This window comes from Drosophila ficusphila, unplaced genomic scaffold (genome assembly GCF_018152265.1).
Source record: "Drosophila ficusphila isolate 14025-0441.05 unplaced genomic scaffold, ASM1815226v1 contig_198, whole genome shotgun sequence".
Classification (NCBI taxonomy): domain Eukaryota; kingdom Metazoa; phylum Arthropoda; class Insecta; order Diptera; family Drosophilidae; genus Drosophila; species Drosophila ficusphila.
The window spans coordinates 1659643-1682716 of record NW_025064092.1 but is presented as its reverse complement, the minus strand read 5'-3'; the positions used below and the strand labels follow the sequence as shown (position 1 = coordinate 1682716).

Sequence of the window (23074 nt, the reverse complement as noted above, 5' to 3'; positions counted from 1 at the left end):
TACAAAATCTTTTGAATTACAAGTAGCTTAACAAATTGAAATGGGATCTCGTATTGGAAAATTAATTAAAATGTAAAATATTTTTGGAATGCAGAGGGTAAGGATTTATTAGGTTTCTTCCTATATTGTCGTGGGACAACCTAAACGTAATATTTAATATGAAACAAAGTTTAAGTCACAAGCTACGAGAGTAAAACAAAATCTATAAACGAAAGGATTTTTTAACTCTTTGCTTGTAAAATATTCTAGGCATTATTTTGGAGAAATTGGGATCCGAAATAACCATCTTATGAATCTGTCACCGGGTAAGCTATAACCAGTTTTGTTCACCTGCCAAGTTTACTATAAGTTCAATGCACTCAGCCTTTGGTGAAATAAGCCAAAAGCTTTTACCGCCAAAATGTGATACATATGGTAAACTGCAATTGCACCGTTTTCAACAATATAGCCGAAGACGAACTCAATCCAACTGGATTTAGCACATCTTTGAGCATTTCTTAAGGGGGTTAGCAGCTACTAAAACGACAACCATAACTCTAGTCAAAACATCCGAAGTTAATTCATGCGCTGTAAACATTCACTCGGCCACTCTCGCATTTTTTACTCTCGATGCCTCTCCTTTCAATTACTTTTCCCATTTATACCCGTTACACGTAGATTTTATAGGGTATGTTGTATCTTTTGCAAAGTATTTTAGAAACAGCAAGAAACAATTATTTCGCAGTCATAATGGTCTATATCAATTTTAGTTAGAAACCAAAGGTTTTAAATCCAAATACTTAAAAAAAAAAAACGGTTTTCATGTACTTTAGGAGGTCTAAATTATTGACCATAAATACTTTTTAAACATTAAAGTTTAGGAAAGCACAATTAGTTCAACGATTTTTGTTAATACATTTTACGGGGTATCAACTTTAGTCGGTTAATTTATTTAAAAGCTCAAGAGGGCGCAAATATGTATATTTAGTTCCTACAATGCATCCAAAGGATTTTGAAAACTGCAGGTCAGGACATTAAATATTTGACAACAGAATCTTAAAGGTGTTTTAATATTATAGCTTTAAATTGTTTTGTTTTTGGCGAAGCAAGATACAAAGGAAATGTCATTTGTTCTACTTTATTGTCAATGTGACCGTGTAATGTGGAAATTGCAATACGGATACTGTTATTCTGTTTTTGTTTCGGAGCGATTTTAGCAAAGTAATTACTAAAGTTTTAAGTAAATCAAAAATGTTTGAGTACATTTTTATACATATTTTGCTTTACATTTTAAATAAAATGTGGTGTGAAATTGCTTTGTCGGCTTCAGATTAATTGAAGATTTCGATTTCACGAAAACAGGACATAAAGAATTCTTTGTCACACAAAGCAAACTTTAAAACTTATTTGTATTTCAAATTTTTTAATCAGAAGCCGCCTTAAAAGAATCTATAGATATTATATTATAACTATTTGAAGCTTAATCGCTCGAAAAAGATAAATATACCAGATTGGGTATTATGTGCCGCGTGTTTTCGGGCGAGTTCTCCCCCGAAGCTCCAAAATTCGCGTGGCGCTGGTCACACGCGCATTCAACAATCTGTTGAGGCTGCAGGAATGTACCCCTCGAGTATCTGCTATAAGGTGTATTTGGGGGGAAGCACGGAATAGGAATGGGAATGGGTATGGTATCCAGGGCTTGGGGGATTCGGGCTCCGCGGGTGTATGGGTGCCCAGTTCTGGCTGGGCTGACAGTTTCTGCTCATATGTACGCCTGCTCGTTCGCTTTTCGCTTTTCTCTCTCCGCTCTCCACTCGGCGCTCTGAAGTGTTGTTGTTTCGGGGCGGTTGTTGCGGTCGTGTTCGTTTCGTGCTCAAAATGAGAAGAGCTTTTACTGTTTTACTTTTTTGCCTGAAATACATTTTGAGATAATTTCTTATTGGTAGTTCTGTTTATGCCATCGTTTGCGTCTGTGTTATTTGCGATTGCGAGAGCCCATAGTTAACATTAGTTCAAATTAAAACCGAATGCACAGCGAAAGGCAAACAGCAGAATAGAATTGCGGTTTATTCTTTTTTCTCAAGAAATCCATCTCGCCGTTCCCTTTTATCCGTCGGATATGTTGTTCTATAATATCGCAAAGTGTGCCGGTAAAAAATAAGCGCAAAGTTGGAACAGAAAATCATCATCATGTCCGATGTCTGTTCTCTATCCAAATGACAAATTGCTTATAAATAGCCCGAGACCACATGGTATCAATAATGGCTCCTAGTTTCGGTTTCCTATTGGGTAAACAAAGTTTTAGTTTAATTAGCTTCGCATTGTAAGCTGCAACCGAATCTGAAATAGACCGTGGCAAAGAAGGAAAAATATATATATATACATATATATATTATAATTGCATTTCATGTAAGCCAGTGTAAATTCGCGTCGTTCGTGTGTGCTGAAAATACGGAGAGTGCAATGGCATAGTGTAGTAGTATCCCGATTCGCGCCGTTATTGTTAATGCGCAGGTAAATTTGGAGGAGCGCTTTTCGGCCACTCTACACATTTTGTTCTACACCCCTTTTTTTTCTAGTGTGTGCATTTATTTGACAGCTTATGAATCACCGCTGAGATTCATTTGCGCTGATTGCTGCACAACTGTTGCACCCACTTTCAAAAATACGAAAAAATAATAACAGAACAAAAAAACCCCTCCACGTCGTATTCTGGCAGCCAAAGCAAAACTAAACAAATAACACCTAACCTACGGATCACATTTTTTCCTGTTTATGTTTGTTATTGTTTTTTTTCGCAGTGAATTAAATAAAGCAAGCCAGCGCCGCCGATTCACAAAACATCAATAAGCCCAGCCCATGATAAGGATACCAAAACAAAAAACTTCGAATACTTTTACAGAAACGTAAACATCCAGATTTGATAGTAATCTCCGACGAGTTTGTGTGTCTGTCAAGTGTAAACTTAGCTCCCCTGGCTACTGTTCAAATACCACAAAAATCCATAAGAATACAACAAAATCGCAAGGTTTTGCTTATTTGAAAGTGGATTTGAATTGCAGTAATGTCAAACCGCGTAACAATATTAAGCAGCGTTATCAACATTCGAAAGTGCACAGATGATTCGCCGCCAATAAGCCCACGGAAAGAAGAAATTCAATACAACATAAAAAACAAATGCACAGTAATAAATGCAAATTAAAACTAAAACAAAAACAAAAAGAAAAACAAAAACAAAAAAACCGGGCATACTATATGACACAATGGTCATGTTGTTTTCCACAAAGACAGTGCGAAATTCATTATAATCGACGGTGGAAAATGGTTAGTGCGGTTAACACCACTAATGGATCGGTTTTTTCTGAGAAACTGCCGCAGCTGTGTTCTTTTCTGTCTCTACAAAATCCAAGAGCCGACACCAAAGAAGGTGCGGTGAATACTTAATTTGTTAATCACCCAACGAATAAATCTCCTCGACTTAGTATTCCAATTCATCAATTCAAAAACACAAAAAAAAAAGCCAAGTGGAGTTACGGCGGCCACCGAAATATAATCCTGGATCTTCAGACTAATGCAGCATGGATTGTGATTACTCCAAATTTTTGTACAAAAGTAAGTTTCTGATTTTTATTCGCACTTGCCGACGGCAACTTTCGCAAACAATCCAAAACCGCGGGGGTTATTTTCCTCTTAAATAAATTGGCAGAACGAAAAAGTAAAAGTTAAAAATATTGTTTTCTTTTTTATTTAGTCGACATGTTTTCCTCACTTTACACTTTTTTCTCATATTCAAATTGAATTGTCAGCGATCTTAGGTTTCCCCAGAAACACCTGCTGAAAGTGTTTATGAAGACTCCAACTTATGAGCAATAATTTATTCAAGAGTCTACACCATAACAAAATAATAAACGTACAACAAGAACAAATGTTTTACATTTTATAACTTTACTTGTGACTTTGAGATTTTTTTGATACAAATTTTTATTCGTACACCTGTTACTTGCAGGGAGACAAAATTGGTTTCGAGTATTGGAATTGGACTTATGGGCTTCTCTTGAATAACAATTAAATTGAACAGTTTTGGAACAGTCCTTAGGAAAATATGTGATTTCTTAAATGCTTTAAGAGAAGGTCAACAATTAAATAATAGGTCAATAATTAAATGCAATGCATGGATGAAAAGATCTGTGCAAAATCAAATCAATAAAGATGATTTACGTTCTCATAATTTGATCAACCAATTTGTTATATTCTAGCCCTGTTCTATAAAACAAACAATGATTTCAATAGCATATTGTAAGATATAAAATGGAGTCAATTATTTAAATTAGACTATTGATATTGCATAGGTGTTGGAATATTTATGGAAAATATGAAAGAGTTTTTGGCAGACACATTTCCTGGCAATAATTATTCTAGAATCTTCTTCACAGAGAAAACAAATTGAGGTGAATTTTGCCCTATTTTTAATGTTTCCTAATAGCTGATTAAGACAGCTCCTTAAAGTAACCTAAATCTTGTCCGTATCTCTGTCCGTCGGCTTAAAGAGTTCGGTTTCAGCACCTTAGCTTTAGCAATGGTGTATTTCGCCACACAGGAAATTGAAAAATTCTAAATCTGTAATCGGAACAGGTATGAGTTAACGATGTCGCACCAAGAATGTTAGCTTCTTTTTTGCAACTATTGGAAAAAAAGAACCACTGATGTTGCAGATGACGGCGGCGATACTGAATCAGTGGGCGCATTTTTCCATAGGTATTTTCAATTTCGAAAGCCGACTGGACTGGACACACTGTGCCTGTTCTCCTGCCTCCTTTTTTTCCCTAGAAAGTTCGGGTATTTGGCGATTCGACTCCGATTCGGCCGGCTCCCCTTGAAAACTACAAAAGCATCTGCGAGAAGAAGCGAAGAACGTCGGCAACGTCAAAGCGGCAAAAGGCAGCAGCAAACTTAACAGAAATACAGAAAAAAACAGAAAAAAAATAAATAAGGATTCTTCCCATCAGAAGTTGGTTCTTTTGCACAAGATAAAAATATTTTTTAATGTTCCCTGAACACAAACAAAAATTTAAGGAATGTCACGTTGTAGTCCCATCCCGCTCTCATGTGCGCTCCATGTATGCATTGCGCATTTATTTTGGTTCCCGGTCCGTCGATTCTTCTCTGCCTTCGCCGCTCCTCCTGTGTCGCTCGTATCTTCGTTGGTATGAAGCAAAGAATTTCTTTTACACAGACAAATGGTTCGCTTACCGGGACCAAAGACCAAAGATCTGCTTCAAACTCGCATTTGGATAAATATAACCGATACACGCCGGTATACAGACACAGAATCTTTCGTAATAACTCTACAAAGTCGCGTTGAAAGCGTTGAAAACTTCACGATTCTCGAAACGAATCCTTGCAGAGGTTAAACACAAAAAATTCCTATAAAATTATAACATTTTTATTTTATGTTGGGTACTTTAAAACGAAATGTTGTGGACAAGAAAGTCGCCAGAAATTGCATTTTACTTTCCTTTGGTAAACGAATTTGATAAAATTTCGAATCAGCTGCGTTTGTTGACAAACAAGTTGTAAATGTTTGATATTTAAACTTATTTATTGCCAAACTTTCAACTTTAAGTTGCATTGGATTTTTCGATTACCTTTCATTAACTAAAAATCACACACAATTTAACACATTTATTTAAATAAAGAGTTTTAGATCCCACTTACTTAATAATTTCATTCAAGTTGTTAAAGCCAAATGGTTTTTGGCTGTATCGCCTTCATCTTATTTTGCGCTATCTGAATATTTTTTCCTATATATTTAAGAAAAAACCTATTCCCTCGTCGACGCCATTTATCTTTTGATATTCTTTGATCTAGTTAATATCAACGTTTTAAACAACGAGACACTTGGTTGCCATATTTTTTAAAGACTATTACTCATGAAATTTGAAAAAAGTTGTATGAAATTAAAAAAGTATTTCGTAGAAATAAAATAATGCATTTGCTTCTTACCAAATAGCTACTGGTTACAAATTTTAAGTACTTTTCAATGACGTACAACTGAGTTATGTGGCATTTAACGGTTTAGTTCGTATATATGGATAATAATTCGTGTACAATTGCAAATTGATCGTTTTGTCATGTCTGCGGAACGTGACAGCCACCGTGTTCTAAGACCAAGCGGTTTGTATCGGAAGGTAATCCGAGTTCGGCAATACGCCTACGTTATATACGCTATACCTATGGGGTTCGAATGGGGCACCCCGATCAAAGGTATTGCTTTAACTTGGGTGTGTGCATTCCAGACTTTAGAAAAATCCATTAGCTTGTAATAGCAAATGTGCAGAAATGGGGGAAAATGTTCTCAAATGGAGCGCTCGTCGTTAGCGGAACTTGTAGTAATATTTATTTATAGGATCAACCAAAAATAGCGTCCCAAAAGGATTTGATTTAACTCAAACTCAATAACAAATTATTAACCAAATAATTTACAAGCCTTTAAAAATGTACATTTTCTTCTTCACTCTCTACTTGTTAGTAAACAATATGAAAAAAAGAACTTTATTTTATATCAGGATATCAGTATACCTTCCAATTAGTTTTTATATTTCTTTTTAAAAAACCGTTAAAGTTCCTACAAAAAGATCTCATACATAAATGGAATCTACCGAAGGAAGCTTTATCTGTTTATGCAAAAGGAAGGATAGTTTTTCTAGGCGCTTCTAGTAGGTCATGTCGATTGATTCGAAGGCATATAACTCTTACCCGTTTCCACATCCAAAAAGTACATAAAAAGTACATAACAGTCGTCCCAGATCCATAATGAGCAACAAGCCGGGGTGCGAAGTGACCGATCCCAGCAACGAGGTGCTCCGCTCGTCGGCCTTCCTCCAGAATGGTCCCGTGAAGGAGGTGCGCAGCCTGGAGGACCTGGACCGCTGGGTCCGCTCGCAGGCGTACCACGACACGATTGCCTACATCAACAACACGAGCAAGGCGATCCAGGGCCACCGGTCGACGCACAGCTTCCCCGTCACGGAGCAGATGCGGCGCCTGTGCGAGATCTTCGACGGATTGGAGCACCTGCTGGCGGAGCACACGCCCAAGCTGGAGGGATCGGCCGTGACGGTGCCGGCGGCCGAGGTGAAGAGTCGATCCTACCGCGCCTGGATGCAGCACATGTTCCAGCACGTGTTCAGCAAGCTGGACCAGGCGGTCCGGGCCAAGTGCAAGCACATCAACGAGCTGGGCCAATACCTGCGCCGGTCCTTCGGGAACGCCACCAGCCTGGACTTCGGTCCGGCCAACGAGCTCATGTTCCTCTTCTTCCTCTGCGGCCTCTTCCGGGCCGGCATCCTGATGGCCACGGACACGGTGGCCGCCGCCCTGATGCTCTTCGCCCGCTACATCCACCTGGTGCGCCGGCTGGTCACCACCTATGCCCTGCCCATTGCCCGGGACCCCAAGTGCTCCATCGATGACTACTACTTCCTGCCGTATCTCTGGGGAGCCGCCCAGCTCTCGGTGGAGGCCCCCTTCACGCCGATGCAGTGCGAGCAGGGCAAGCTGATCGAGTGCCACCGGCAGGACTACATGATCGTGGATCTGATCGATCACCTGCAGAAGTCGCGCGGCGGCCCCTTGAGCCAGGTGGCCTTCCAGCTGTGGAGCATCCTTTCGATTCCCACCTGGCCGCAGGTGTACCGTGGCCTGGAGCGGAACTACGTGGACCACGTGCTCTCCTCCTTCAAAACCGTAGAGCATGCCATCTTCTGTGAGCTGATGTCCTTCGATGCGGTGTCGCAACAAAGTCAGTTGGAGCGGGCCTTCCTGGGCACCAGGAGTGTGGAGGGAGACGATGTGGAACTGTTGCCGCCAGTCAGCAGATACGTGGGCATGCAAACGGAATCCGTTCTCGGATTCGAGGAGGACACGCCCAAGGAGGCCAAGTCGGATGACAGCGAGGGCGATCGCCTCTGGATGCTGCGGCAGATGGTCGAGGACAACGATCCCAACTCCACTCCGTTTATCCCCGGTCAGCCAGTTGGCCAGAATGACTCCGTCACATCGTTTCTCACCGAAGGTCCCTAAAATGCCTCGCCAGTAATACAAAAATTAGAAAAGGAACCTGAATCCAAAAACGAAACCGAAAGGATGAAAACCGATTGGCATTTGTACAAGATTTTTTTACCCGGTAATAATTCTCGAATGGGTGTATACTTCAAAGTATTTTAACTAGCGAAAAAACGCCTTCCAAAACATAAAATCCTATTAATATCTGTAAAGTTGTGATTCTTTCGGGGCTTAAAAATCGAATTCGCTTGAAAGGGAAACCCATTTTTTTGCCTTTTTAAGAGAAAAGATTACAAAACGTAGTCATACTTAATTGTAGAGTTTTCTTTACTCAATCCAAACTTGCAATTGGGAAATGAAAAAGTTGCTGTGCAATTGCTCAAAGTAATGAAACCACGCAGGCGCAAACGGGAAATGAGCGGGAGAACTGATTATACATTAACCATAAACTTATGATTTCAATCTTTATTCAATGGATAATGATCAGCCGTGTAAACGAAAATAAACCAAATAAGAAACGGGTGGCTCACGTCCAAAATGGCATATTAATTTACACTTACTTAAAAATTAAGTGATCTCTCCAAAATTAAAAAGGAAAGATTTGAGTGTTTTAAAATTTTTTAATTGTCTTAAAATTAAAAAAAGTTTTTAAATGTGGAAAATTGGAAAGTCATAATTGAAGCGTTAAAAAACGTTCCAAAAGCGTACTTAGTTAAAAGAAACTCCGTTTATCCATAATAAACACGATAGTCAACGGTAGCCGAGATTTGGGATGCGATCGCCACTGGCTCTCGTCTCGTTTTGACGTGTTGTCGCTGCTGATGGGGTCAGGTCAGAGAGAGAGTGGGCACTGATGAAGGACTTCCGTTGCAAAATTCTGGGCAAAGTTATAACACCCTGTGTGCGGAAAAGGGTTACAAAGTGAGCGAATTGGAAATCGTGCGCTAAGGCGCCAGCGGCATAAGCTCTTCGACGATTAGTCACACCCGATGGCGTTGTGAGAGAGAGCCAGAGTGGAAGAGCGCGGGCGAGAGCGAGAACGGGCGTTGAGTAACGTTACGTCTACGTCCGTGCCTTTCTCTCTCTCTCTTCTAGCTCCCCAATTGCCTTGGTGTGTGTGTTTGCAGTGCACTTGTATGGTGGTTCGGTTGTAGTGGGAAGGGGGGAGTGTGGAGATTTCGGGGGGCTTGATCGGGTTGTGTTCTGCATCTGTGGTCGTAGTGAGCGTTTGTGTGTTAGGAAACTAAACAACCAGATCCACCAGTTATGCTGTCGCTATCCTCGACCAGCAGAGTAGCAGAGCAGCAGAGAATGAGTCGAGTTAGCCAAGCCATAAACGTAACGTCAACAACCAGACCAAACCGACCAGACCAGCTAGCTAGCCTATAGCCACCATATAGTGTGTGTTGTGTGCTGGCTGTGTTGTACCGTGTTATCGACGCTGACGTCGGCGTCGTTCTTTGTATTGATTCGAATTTGGATTCAGTCGATGAGTTTCTCTCGCTTCTGCGCGTTGCGTTTTTCGCAGTGTTTCCGCGATTTTTCGTTGTCGTCATCGTTGTGTGCTTGTGTGTGCGCCTCCTCTCATTTCAGCCCCCTTTTCCCCCGTACAGCCGTGAGCGGCTGTCAAAGTGTGCGTGGGTTTAAGATTATTAAATACATTTTCCTTGCGATTTGGATTTATCTTTTTTTTTTGTAATTTTGTTTCTGTTCCAATTTGTGTATTTCGAATTTTGTCTATTTGGAAAGATTTTTAGAAAATTCGTTTAGTATGCGACCGTGGCCAGTTTTTTTTTTATATTCCCCTTCTCTCTTTTGCTCTCTGATTTTTCTTGTTTTATCTTTTCTTATACGTATCTTATAAACAGTAGGCGTGGGGCAGCTAGAAGAATATCGTTATATTATGGATGTGTGTGATTTTTTTAAGTAATTTATTCTATGCCTTTGGGCGCAAATAAAAATTCAAAAACACACATTCAGATTTCATAAAAATATATCCAAATACATACTGATGTACATGTGCATGCACACATGTGCGTACGCTTTTGCACATTCACAATTCGCCCATATACACACAATTAGAACTGCACTTGTGCAGAAAAACAGACTATTTGCTTGGGCAGATGAAAAAATACATACATCGTCATCGTCGTCGTCATCGACATCGCTAAAAGCCCCATCTCAATTACGAACTCTCCATTAACTAACGAAAATGTATAAAAAAAAAAAAGCGACAAACCTATCCAATAGTTAGCTCTCTGGTGGCCATTCTTCTTTCTTCATCTTATTGCCGCAGCTGCGCCTTATTTCCACTGAAAGGCTTACAGACACAGTCTCACTGGCACGACGACAACGATATTTTATTCAAAGCTGGTCATACTCTCGCTACGAAATACACAGTTATATATATCGCTTGTTCGCCGAGAGCCAGAGCGAGTAAGAGGGAGAGCAAGAGAGAGAGCGATAGGGAGAGTGGGAGTGTTTGAGAGAGTGAGAATGAGTACGAGAGACGACAAGTAAAAAGATGTTGCCTGAAAAAGATCTTTCTCACTTCCTCAAGAACTCCGATTCATGAATTATTGCAGATGTAAGTATGTGGAATATGCATGTGTATACACCTAGAATCGAAATTTGATTCGATACGAGTCGAGGAAAAGTAAAGTAGTGCAAAAACAAGTATTTGTCGAATAAGCCACATAATCCAAAGCAACAAATAAAAAAAAAAAAACGAAAGGGTTTTCACAGTCCAGAGACGCGCTGCTGCTACCGAACATCGTTATCACGGAAATAGATAATAAACACCACAATACAAAGTCAGCGCAAAAAACTAACTGTTACAAGCGAATAAAAATAATAACAAGAAGAGTGCCTTTTTGACCAGCCGAGAAACGGTTGACGGTGACATCAGATTCTAAATCTAGCGCGAAAAAATTTTAATTCCGTGAACTATAGAACAACGACGACAGAAAAAAGTGGCTGCATGAAAAACATCACTAGCTCCAGCACTTGCAGCACTGGGCTGCTGCAATTGCAGAACAACCTCAGCTGCACGTCGGAGAAAACAGAACAGGCAGGTCCGTTGCACAATTTGCCACCAAATCACCATCAAATCCAAATCCCACCTTCCCCTCCCCCCACTTAAAGTTGTTTTCTGTTATTTTTTTTTTTTTTTTGGGACTTTCCTCGTGTATTTTCTAACGAAATCTATGCTAACGCTAAGCCAATACAAATACAACAGAGAGCTGTAGAGAGTTAATGTGGAAAGTCACCAAAAACAGAGAGCAGAACTGCTGGGCCTCCACTCTCCCATTTATGTACACATCATACACACATACATACTTAAGTTTATCCGATCTAAATCCAAAACGAGAAGTCAACTTTCGATTGCCAAGATGAATAACTCAATTACATATGCATAAAGCGAACTTTAAGATACTTTTTTGACACCCTTCTAAAGGATGTTTTCGTTTTGGCCAGTTTAGATTATATAGCTGAAAAGATTTTGCCAACCGAGCAGATTTGAGAAAGAGTCTATTTCACAAGTGTTGTACATTTGCATAGTATTGCATAACAATACTACATTTTAAAAAGATTGTAATTTGGGGTAGATCATAATTTGTCACAGTCTGCAACTTATTGTTTTATTATAAACTGGTTTTGCTTAGAAGCTACCTGCATTAAGTATTTCAATTTGGTTTCGCTATACCGAGCGATCACTGTGCATATGACTCAAAGGATGATCGTTAATTACGATTTTCCATTTCAGACACTTTCAGTTAGTTTGCAAGGGAATCGGACTTCTTTATTTGTATAGCTGTTATAGGAAACGTTCGGATTAAGTCTGCAAAAGATTTCTGTTTTTAAGATTATTGTATTAACGTCATCACAAATTTCCTGATTTATTTATTTTTTAATGAAATCTAAATTTCTCTACATTTATTTTTATAAATTCTTCTAACTAAGATCAACGGAAGCCCAAAAACCCAAAAGCGGAAGCATCTTTAGAGATAAAAAATAAATTTTTAAATTGGTTCTGCAACTTAAAATGTCTGAACAATGAACACAAGTATTTTAGTATATCATCAGTTTTAATGGCTGACTCATCCGATAAAGACGTTCAAGAAAAATGACAAAGAATACGGAGAGAAGTTTCTATGGCCAAATAATCATCACTGGCTCTTATTTCCTAGACCTGTTTCTAATTCCACTGGCCAAAAGTTCTCATGGAATTTATTTTGCCACTGCGGAAAAGGTTTCATTCCAACCTTAAGCAGTTTTGCAAATCCACCACCCCCAGTTCTGACTTTCTGATTGTAGGCGAGAATAAGAGGGACGTTTTAAGGGTTGGCATTGGTACGAGGGTAAATAAGTAATGTTTGCGGACCCTTATTTCATTATAATCACAATGATAATTAATACAAGTGAATTAAATAAGTGTTTTATACTTTAAACACCGCTAATTTAATGCAGACATTTTGGGAGACGTGTTTTGGGTGGGAACTTTCTCTTCGGAGCCGGAAACTTGTTGGCCTTCAGTATTTGGCAGTATTTGTTTGTTTAAAGTACACAAGTCTGTCTTCAAAACAGCTGAAAGATATACATAGTCGCCTCCGAATATCTAGACACTAAAACAGATTGTCGGGTAAACAATCCGATCATTTCTATATCTGCATGAACAATTTAATTAATTATCAATTATGATCGTAATAGAAAATGTATCCTTAAGGGTATCATAAAATAAAAGCCTAAAACAAGGAAGTAAAAAGCTATAGGAACTATAGGGTTTCAAAAAATGTTGATGTTGCGGATCCTAACTGTTTGATCCTTGGTGAGCCAAGTACGTCATCACATAACTGTTTACCGCCCCATCAGGAGGCGAAGGCATGTAAATATACAGACACACAAACACATATACGTATATGCGACGAAGCATACATAGAGAAAATGAAAAAGCAGAATGCATACCATAAATTCCAATTGCCGCACAACAAAATTGCTGCTTTCTAAGGGTAGGAATGGAAAAGCAGGAAAAAGAACACACATTCCCTTATTAAAACTGAACATGAGCAGCTGCGAGTTTCAGGCGGAAATTGAGTTCAACCGTAGACCGACCGGCCGACCGACCGACCGAACAACCCAACACACAAAAGTCTGTTTCTAGTTTTCTAATTGGAAATTATCCTGAACCGCTTCTGTTGAAATTCGAAAAATTCTATTCTGATAATATTAATGCACGGTTCAGCTATTTTGTTCGTTCAGTTCGGTTCGTTCTTCGGTCTTTCCGCTCCTTTTTTTTTTTGTTTCCCCTAGCGAACTGAATGAACTGAATGCGAATGCGTGTGTTTCGCTCTCCTCTAGCGAGATTATGAAAAATGGCACATTCACCCTTATAGAGGCGATCCCAACCCCTGCACTCTGACAATATGCAGTTCCACACCGTGCAATATCCGTATATGCATTATTTTAATAAACCCCCCGCACATGTCAAGCTGATTTTTGACTACCGAAAGTGGAAGCTGGCGAAGAAATCTTTCGCATAGTTTGTCCCATGAATTTGATGCATTGAATAGCAATGCTAGTTACTATTTTCAAATAAAGACTTACTTTTACAGGTGCGGCATTTCTTCTTATTTCATTTTAAACAAAAAGCCAGCTGCTAATTATTATTATTTTTTTCTATCATTTAAAGAAACCAAAGGTTAAACAGTCTAGTTTTAAATGGGTAAAAATGTAATTATTTGTTAACACACCTTTGTTACCTTTGTTTTTACCAAGTCTAGTTGGTTGCACCTGGATTAATGTTCAACTTTCTTGTGTAATCAAATTTATGGAATTGCTCCTTTTACGCTAATCATAAAACGATTTTTGGTTTCCTTCTCTCCGATCGAAGGAAAGACTGAATTTGGCTGTGATATTTTCATTCTACTCACCGCGTTTTATACCCATGCGGACTCGGCGGTTCAGTCGCACTTGATCATAATGCCACATACAGTATAGTATAGTATAGTATAGTATGGTATGGTATGGTATGGCATGGTATGGTACATCGGGCAGGGCTTCTATCAATAGTTCGCTGCGAGGGTATGTGCCACTGCCACTGCCACTGCCACTGCATTCTATCCTCGGTGTCTCACAAAATACCTAGAACCATCCCTGTCCTACGGCTCGGCTGCCCTATGTTATGTGCTGGCTATATGGTGGAGTGGAAATGGAGTGGAGTGGAAATGGAGTGGAGTGGAAATGGAATGGAGTGGCAAGCAGCAAGCAGCAAGCAGCAGACCAGGGGCAGAAAAAGGAACCGGCCAAAACAAAGAATAGAAAAATATGTGGAAAACTATACGGCACATTTCAGTTTGACGTGCGCGTTTCTCTTAACCAGACGCATTTCAGTTCTTTTTCTTTTTTTCCCCCTTTTGGCTGCCGGACGGGATTGTTTTATATTTCGACGGTCTGTGGAAACAAGTCGGGGAAAACACAAACACACACACACACACATACATTCGAAAAAAAAAATAAAAATAATAATATAAAAACAAAATGCTTAACTTGATAAATAGAATTTGTGATTCATCAGAGTGATGCGCTTCATGCTGTAAATTTAAGTTTTGAATTAAGGAAACTATCCTTGTGATTGATTTGCGATTTGTTTGAACAACGATTTGTGTTATCGGCCTTAAAGTGGCGCCATTCTCCAATCATTTAGATTCCCTCGAGGAATTCAAAGCTTTATCGGGTGAGTGGATAATGACCGGTTGACTTCTAATGCCCGATTCGACTATATATCTGCTTTATGGCCCTATGCACGCTGTTTGCTCACCGGTAGTTAAGCACATGGACTCTCAGATAATTTCCTTTTAATGGATTGATGGCCCAAGTAGAGCTATTCTTGTGGGTTAATGACCTCGATGGATTACTTGTCCTTAGAAAATGCTTAGTCCTTAATAACTATTTGTGAGCAATGGATACTTAATTTGATATTTGGAACGTATGACGAAGCTCACAAATAATGAATAAGAAATATGTAAAACCTTCATTACATAAAATATTCAAAAAAAAGAAGCACTATCAAAGGATTTTGTTCATTACAAATAAGGGTGCCAAAGGAAGAGGACATGTTTGAATCATTTTTGGTTTTGCTAGTGATCGGGAATGTGTACAGTTTGTAGGAATGGAAAGGCTTTCTTTTTTCTGTTACAACCTTTGGCAGGAATACAATATAACCTACACTCTACCCATAGAGACACACCCACAATCCATTTGCGGATTGGGTTCATGAGCTCTGTTGGGCCAGAAATTTATCTTCCTATCCATTCACCTAGGATTTTACCATTCCCGCGGATTTATGCGATTTTCACATTCAATTCTTGACCTTCACAGTAAATATTTAAACGTTTATTACAAAAACGTAAACAACGAAATTCCGAGGAACAATATGAAAATGTTTAAACAATTTCATTCGCTCGCTAGTCATTCAAAAATGGCCATTTAGTTGTTAAAGGGAATCTGGTTTCTCTTGTGTGGAAAAACAAATCTAGTGAATCATTTCATTGTGTTAAATATTCTAACATAATGCATTTTTTGTAAAAACATTTATCGCTGGTATAAGTAATTGGTCGTTTGTTTACATTTCTGCCAACTTGAGCGTAAATAGCACAAAAGTGGGTTAAGGAGGTTGGAGTTTCTGGGCAAGTAAGTGGTACTTATATTCAGGACAATAGTAAGATATTCAATAAAAAATTTAAAGAGTTTTTCAACAAATAATTATGGTATTTAGAAAATAACAGGGAGAAAAAACACATACAAGCTTGAAAAGTCAAGCAGATTGTTATTGTAAAGGTGAATAGACGTTTTGTATGTGACAGGTTGAAAATTATGTTTTTCACTATTATTATTTGATGTTTACATGAACAATTTATGGGCCATTACATGCAATTAACAAATATTTTTAATTAGGATGATACAAACCAGGTTTCATTCGTATTAACTTTATTTTGTATACTAGGTTCAAATTCTTAATTGAATTTATATACTACATATTTCCTGACCAAATTGTGGTACACAAATTTGTAATCATTTGGTTTTAGTGCTGATTTTTTGGCTGGGACTGGGACATCCACATTTTCCAATTCGCACGCACCAAACTCAACTGACACTTTCATTACCACTTCACCCATTGCTAAACATTGTATTAAACATTGTGTTCTATTTCTGGTTTCAGTTGGACCCGGCACCATACCATCACCGTGGACTCCAGTGAATGCCGGTCCGCCAGGTGCCCTTGGATCGGCAGACACAAATGGCAGCATGGTGGATAGTAAAAACTTGGATGTTGGTGATATGAGCGATGTAAGTTTGCAGAACCACATGCAGTCCCTTTGTTCATTAGTTTTAATTTAAAGCGAAAATTACGGAGCATTTTAAAAAAGTTTCTGCTCCTAATTAAAGTTGTTAGAGTTAAATTAATTAAATTTGTTAACTCTCAAAAACAAGCGAAAGTTGTGGAGTAACTATGTAATATTTAATAATTTATTTAAAAGTTAAATATGAAGTTCTTTTAATTAAGCTTCCATTATAATATATACATAAAAAAATTTAAAATTCTGTTTATTTTAGGACGAAAAGGATTTATCGTCCGCTGATGCCGAGGGTGTATGGAGCCCAGATATCGAACAGAGTTTTCAAGAGGCTTTATCTATATATCCGCCGTGCGGACGTAGGAAAATCATTTTATCCGACGAGGGTAAAATGTACGGTAAGTACTACAAAATATTCACATCTACTTAGTCATCTTTTCTAGATAACAGATTTGTCCGCAATTTGCTGATAATGCAAAGTAAAAAATGTATCCGTTGCCAAGTGAATAATACATTATTAGGAATATAAATATTAATTAAAGTCGCCATCAATGGAATTAAATTAATTTTTCTACTTGGGAAAACAATGGGAGCCTGCTTTGATCTCCCGCACTTGATTACTGACCTATTCGGCAGAGAAAGGGGTGACAACCCTTGTACAGCTAGAACCCGTTGGGAATTCAAGCGTCGCTGAAGTGTTGTAAATTAACAAAGCAAGGGCATATGACGAGTTTTTCTATATCGAAATGGTAAAAAGGGAACATGGGATATTTTATTGTGTTCGTTTTCTGAAATCTCTGCATTTTCTGTTCATTTTTGAACTTAAATATATTATGTATTTAAGTATTTATTACTTACTTGTTATCCTGCTGCTTTCAGGTCGCAACGAACTGATCGCCCGGTATATTAAGCTGCGCACTGGCAAAACGAGAACCAGGAAGCAAGTCAGCTCGCACATCCAGGTGCTTGCTAGACGGAAACTGCGCGAGATCCAGGCGAAAATCAAAGTGGTGAGTGTCCTCCGAAATTCAGTCAAGTATTCGCGGTGGGGTAGACTTTCGTAGCCATGGAAACGTAGGACAGGTCGTCTCACAACAACAGAAGGACTCAGATCCTTGATCTTAGGGGTGGGATGAGCGCAAAAAAAAGCAAGGAAGACTGGTCAGTTGAGCTGCAAGTTGTCAGATGGAAATCCCCTAGCCAGCTCCTCACAAATTCCATGTGGGCTTTGGGGACTTACCTCAATTGAATCCCGAAAACCGAATCTCGATTGCGTGGCAGCAGCAAAGGCAAAGGCATAAAAGCACATGTTACAACTCAGCACAAAACACACCCAATCACAAAACTGAAAACTCTTTTGCAGGAAACCAATGGTGTGTCCCTGCATTTATTAAATGAGAAAGAGCAAACGTTGCAGGTCATGAGCACAATGACCAGTTCGCAAATCGTGTCCGCCCAAGCGGCCAACAATCTGGCATTGGCTGCCTCGGCATTGTCTTCGTCGTCTGCAGGTGGTGGTGGTGGTGGTGGTGGTGTTCCTCCTCCTCCTGTTGCTGGTGGTGGTGCTAGTGGTGCTAGTGGTGTTACTAGTGGTGCTGGTGGCGGTGCTGCTGCCGTTTCGAGTGGCATCCATCATGCAAGGCACTTGGGCCATAGGCATAGTATTCTACCCGCGGTGGCTAATCCGTCGTCGTCGTCCTCGCCGCGACAGCACCACCACTTCCATCCGGTCCACCACCACCATCCGGTCCACCATCCGATCCACCCAGTCCATCCAGCCCACCACCACCACCACCACCACCACCATTCCCATCCCAACCTGACGCACCTACCGCATAGTCATATGCATCCGCACCATCACCAGCATGCGGCAGCCGTTGCAGCGGTCTACCACCTGCAGCAGCAGCAACAGCAGCAGCAGCAGCAGCAGCAGCAACAACAGCAGCAGCAGCAACGGTCCAATTCGAGTGACAGGGACACCCACGATGGTCCAGTGGGTCAAAGTGATTCGGCAGCACCGCCGCCACCGCCTCCACCACCGTTGTATTCTGGCGTAAGCTAACGTTATTATTTCAAACTCGATTTCAAACTCCACCACCGCCACCACCACCGCCTTGTGCAAAAGATATATATATCGTATATATACTATATGCTGTCATACACGCAACTCATTACCAAAGCTACATTGCATTAATTCGCAATTCGCCAGCCACATCAGCACTGCAATTTGCTCATTTAGGATTTGCAATGCGCTCTTGTTGTTTAGCTTTTTGTTTTTCCTCAATGTGTGTACCTACTACTCCACTCACCCAACCAACCAAGCAACCCACCAAGCAACCATCAATTCGCGGGGACCTTCGCTTTCGACCAGATTGAGATCGAGAACGAGATCGAGATCGAGATCGGAGTCACTTACCCACCTACCAACTGTATCTCCTCTTCCTGTCAATCCACCGTACTCTCTCTATTGGCTATCACTCTATATTCCAAATATACATCAGTATATAGTATACTATCACTCCCCGACAAGAAGTGTGGCCCCAATGATGAGCTGCTATGTTGTACTGCTATGCCAGCCCTAATATGCAATCGCTTGCTCATTGAAATTGACTCCTTGCTTTTGACTTGCTGTTCGATGTACGATTTACCATTTACGATGATAAATAAAGGATATAGGCCCGTTTTAGAGCCTAACCCTAAGTTGTATACTCGTATTGTGTGCTACGTATGTAACATATTCACCAAAACTGTAGCCTAAAAAGGAAATCTGCTGGGTTCTTCGTATCTCCTACTTGCAAAAACTCGAATTAATTACAAATCGGTTAGTTGAACAGTTGATTAACAAGTCGCCTCACCATATGTTTAACCATGTTCTTTGTATAACGCTCATCTCTACTGACTGAATCGAACCAATGGGAATTATATATGTTATATATGCATATTCCGTTTTACAATCCCATCTCTCTCTCTCTCTCTCTCTCTCTCTCTCTCTTTTTTTTGCGGCAAACAGCAATTCTGGCAGCCGGGACTCCAGCCGAGCACATCGCAAGAGTAAGTTGGCATCGCATCGCACTGTGTCTTTCAGCTGGGCCATACAACGCATTTGCATTGACCAATAGTTTCTATGATTACAGCATCAAGCCCTTCGCCCAGCCACCTTATCCAGCCGGCAAGCCATCGACGGCCGTTTCCGGGGATGAAACTGGAATTCCGCCCTCACAATTGCCTTGGGAAGGCCGAGCCATTGCCACGCACAAATTCCGCCTGCTCGAGTTTACGGCGTTCATGGAAATCCAGCGAGATGATATGGTATGTTAACCGAGGAGGAGACGACTCCTCGTCTCCTCTTCCCTCCTTGATTTCCCCCAAACAATCTCTCATAATCGTTCCATTCATTCACAGTACAACCGTCACCTTTTCGTGCAACTTGGCGGCAAGCCATCCTTTTCCGATCCCTTGCTTGAGGTACGTACTCAAATTATGAAATATTTTCCATTGCCAGCTACTAAATACAACATTTTTGATTTTCCCCAATCCCCCAATCCAATGCAGACTGTTGATATCCGACAAATATTCGACAAGTTTCCGGAAAAGTCCGGGGGGCTCAAAGATCTCTACGAAAAGGGTCCACAGAATGCGTTTTACCTGGTTAAATGCTGGGCGGACCTGAACACCGACCTAACGACCGGCAGCGAAACGGGTGATTTCTATGGCGTAACCAGCCAGTAAGTCTCAACCGATCAAGTAATATAATATATAGTATTATATAGGCAACAACAAGGGGTGTTTCTGTTCAGACATTTGGGAAAAGCCTAGAAACAAAGTTTTTGTTCAGGAGAACGTATACTTAAACAGAGAGCTTGGTTTGTTTTTGCTGCTTAAAGCAGTATATCATGATCACAGATTAGTCATGGTTAGTCATTAGTTTTCTTATATGCGAGATTGGTATTTTGGTAATCCCAGAGGAAGTAGTTCCCTAAGAGATGAGAAACAAATATATTGTACATTATAAGTTGTATAGGTTTCTAAAATGAAGTCAAACTAAATTCAGAAGTCATGTAATAAGGGCATGAAAGTTTAGTCATGGAGCAACTGAAAAAACAAGGCCATATCTAAATTGTTTTATGGTTCGTCTTTTTTCCAAACTTCATTTCACTAGGAATGTGCCATAAAGTGCTGTGTTTGCCCAAGAACAACTATCATCAACTAGCTCACTTAAGAACAGCAGATAATAATAAGGAAAGGGCGGAAAAATTCATTTACATTTACTCATGGGCGGGTGGCAGCCGAAAGGCCGAAAGCCATGAATCAAGTGCACTATCTTTACGAACGAACTATCTTTCTCAACCGCAGATACGAAAGCAACGAGAATGTCGTGCTCGTCTGCTCCACGATCGTTTGCTCTTTTGGCAAGCAGGTGGTGGAGAAAGTGGAAAGCGAATACTCTCGGCTGGAGAACAATCGCTATGTGTACCGCATCCAGCGGTCGCCGATGTGCGAGTACATGATCAACTTCATCCAGAAGCTGAAGAACCTACCCGAACGCTACATGATGAACAGTGTGCTGGAGAACTTTACAATATTGCAAGTGAGTAGAAAACATCTACTCTAATTCCTTTAGTATACCTAATTAAATGGATATTTATTTTGGTTCGCAGGTAATGAGAGCCCGCGAAACGCAGGAGACACTTTTGTGCATAGCGTATGTGTTTGAGGTGGCGGCACAGAACAGCGGCACCACCCACCACATATACCGACTAATTAAGGAATAGCAAAAGCTGCTTGGAGCAGAGCCCAATCTATCTGCGAATCCGATCAACAACAACAACAACAACACCACACAAGTTCACAAATTCATCGACAACAGCAACAGCAACAGCAACAACAACAGCAGCAGCAACAATAACAACAGTATCAGTAATACAACGGCCAAGAATTGCGATAGTAAAACGAGCAGCGATGCAAAGAGCCACAGTGCCAGGAGTAGCAACAGTAGTAATCCACAGAAGTGTCTCGCCAACGACAGCAGCAGCAGTATGAAGCACAGGAATCTGTCTGGGGTTACCACAATCATCAAGCAATCACTCACCTCGCCGCCGAATCACAACGAGATCGATGCCCTGACGGCACTTCAGGTGGAGGAGGTGATGTACACGACGTCGCAGTCACAAGCCAACAACACCAGTTACCAGTTGGACGCGGAGAGCAGCCTAGCGCCGAGTGTCCAGGAGCCAGCACTCCAGCCCATCATCCAGCAGCACGCCGCCTACCAGGATCGCGGCATCCTGCCGCCGTACAACCTGTGCCTCGGCAGCAAGCCGCAGTTCGGGGTTGAGTCGCCGCAGGACGAGGAGGACAAGCAGCTGAGCAGCACCTCGTCGTATGAGCAGTTCTTGAAGCTGTCCGCTCACGAGTTCTCCGAGTCGGAGACGGAGCGGAGGTCCACTGCGGCGGCCCTCAACCTGAGCAGCATTGTGGAGAAGGAGACGGCGGCGGCGGTGGCGACGGGGGCGGCGGTGTGCGAATCGAAAACCGAACTTGAACTTGAACTCGAGGATCCGCAGGAGTTTCGCTTAGAGGCGGCTGCCACTGCCGAAGGAATCAGAGTAACAAAGGCCGTGAGCCGAGAGCCATAATACTAGCAACCAACCAACCGAGCCTATAAGCAAGGTTGAGGCTAATTTTAAGGGTTAGAAATATACATATAGAAGAACGACACCATCAGAACCTATTTTTTTTTATTATTATTATTTTGTCCACCCATGGCAGTTGAACAGCCTCGAAAACGCATTGATGATTGATGATTGATGATCGATGATTGGTGTTCAGTTTCGAAATCAGAATTTTTATTTTGTCTAAATAAAAGAAAAGTGTATCATATTTATGTTACAATCGTTTGAAAGACTCGAACAACCGACTTTAGTTCAGCATGGAGTGCTTTCTGTAAAATTGTACTATACAAACATAAAAAAAAAATACATTTAAATGATCTCAAAGTTACTTAAAACATATTTTTTGTGTATAATTTTTTTTATGAAAACTTTACAAAATCCTAAAAAAAAAAACAAAACGAAAGGGAAATATTTAGCAGTCACCGCGAGCTGATTAAAAAAAAAAAAAAAAAACAAAAACAACGTAGGAAAGTAAGAGTAAATATTGACTAATATGTTTGAAACAAAGAACGCCGCGAAAGAAACAGATACATATAGTTTTGCGAATTACCATTAGATATGCATAAATTTCGTGCAAATAGGATTAAGACATTTTTTTTTAAATGAAAGCCTTCGCGTGAAAGCTACAAATTGTATAGAAATAATATGTTAGTTATATTTTATTCAAGCTTAACGAACTTTTATTTAGCAACAGCAGCGCAGATGAAGGATGAAAGATGAAAGACAGCAGGTTTGACAGGTTGACAACTAGTTTTGATAGCTGGCTGGATCGAGTGTAAACTGATTTTGGGGCTAGATAAGGTAACTACTCTTCGAGAACATAAGAACAAAGTATATTACAAATTTGTTAATTGAATTCCTGGCAAGAGAAGATTAAGAGATGTCAAGATAATGATGATGATGATGATGATGAGTAGGGCAAATAGCGACCGATCGAGAGATGTTGTGTGTTACGCGATGATTTTTGTCAATCCATTTCGTGTATTGTAGTGGCAAAAATGGATA

At 40.3% G+C, this 23074-nt stretch overlaps 2 protein-coding genes across 9 annotated transcripts; both read left to right on the top strand.

Moving 5' to 3' along the window:
• The first annotated feature begins 1819 nt into the window (after positions 1-1819).
• Positions 1820-21429, top strand: LOC108094589 (protein scalloped). Of its 8 annotated transcripts, none has more exons than XM_017195213.2 (12): positions 1820-2493; positions 2781-3591; positions 16262-16389; positions 16657-16795; positions 17277-17407; positions 17761-18450; positions 19408-19448; positions 19517-19706; positions 19800-19862; positions 19950-20122; positions 20751-20985; positions 21056-21175. In XM_017195213.2, the coding sequence occupies exons 2-12, from the start codon at positions 3558-3560 to the stop codon at positions 21167-21169; spliced, it is 1938 nt and encodes a 645-aa protein (XP_017050702.1). In that variant the 5' UTR covers positions 1820-2493; positions 2781-3557; the 3' UTR covers positions 21170-21175. The 8 variants fall into 8 exon arrangements, with proteins under 8 accessions (XP_017050702.1, XP_017050708.1, XP_017050700.1 ...); XM_017195211.2 differs by lacking the exons at positions 1820-2493; positions 2781-3591 and adding exons at positions 9597-9676; positions 10789-11117; XM_017195219.2 differs by lacking the exon at positions 17761-18450 and having other exon boundaries at positions 1920-2493; positions 19532-19706; positions 21056-21428.
• On the top strand, positions 6704-8255 carry LOC108094590 (serine/threonine-protein phosphatase 2A activator). Its single transcript, XM_017195220.2, has one exon. It carries the CDS (start codon positions 6793-6795, stop codon positions 8059-8061), a length of 1269 nt encoding a protein of 422 aa, XP_017050709.1. The 5' UTR covers positions 6704-6792; the 3' UTR covers positions 8062-8255.
• Positions 21430-23074: the final 1645 nt, after the last annotated feature.

Bases quoted from the DNA above. Each gene is read 5' to 3' on its own strand.
- LOC108094590 (XM_017195220.2), top strand. From the start codon at position 6,793: ATGAGCAACAAGCCGGGGTGCGAAGTGACCGATCCCAGCAACGAGGTG.
- LOC108094589 (XM_017195211.2), top strand. From the start codon at position 11,024: ATGAAAAACATCACTAGCTCCAGCACTTGCAGCACTGGGCTGCTGCAA. The intron at 16,796-17,276 runs GTAAGTACTACA...TGCTGCTTTCAG, and splicing joins CGACGAGGGTAAAATGTACG to GTCGCAACGAACTGATCGCC. The intron at 20,123-20,750 runs GTAAGTCTCAAC...TCTCAACCGCAG, and splicing joins TTCTATGGCGTAACCAGCCA to ATACGAAAGCAACGAGAATG.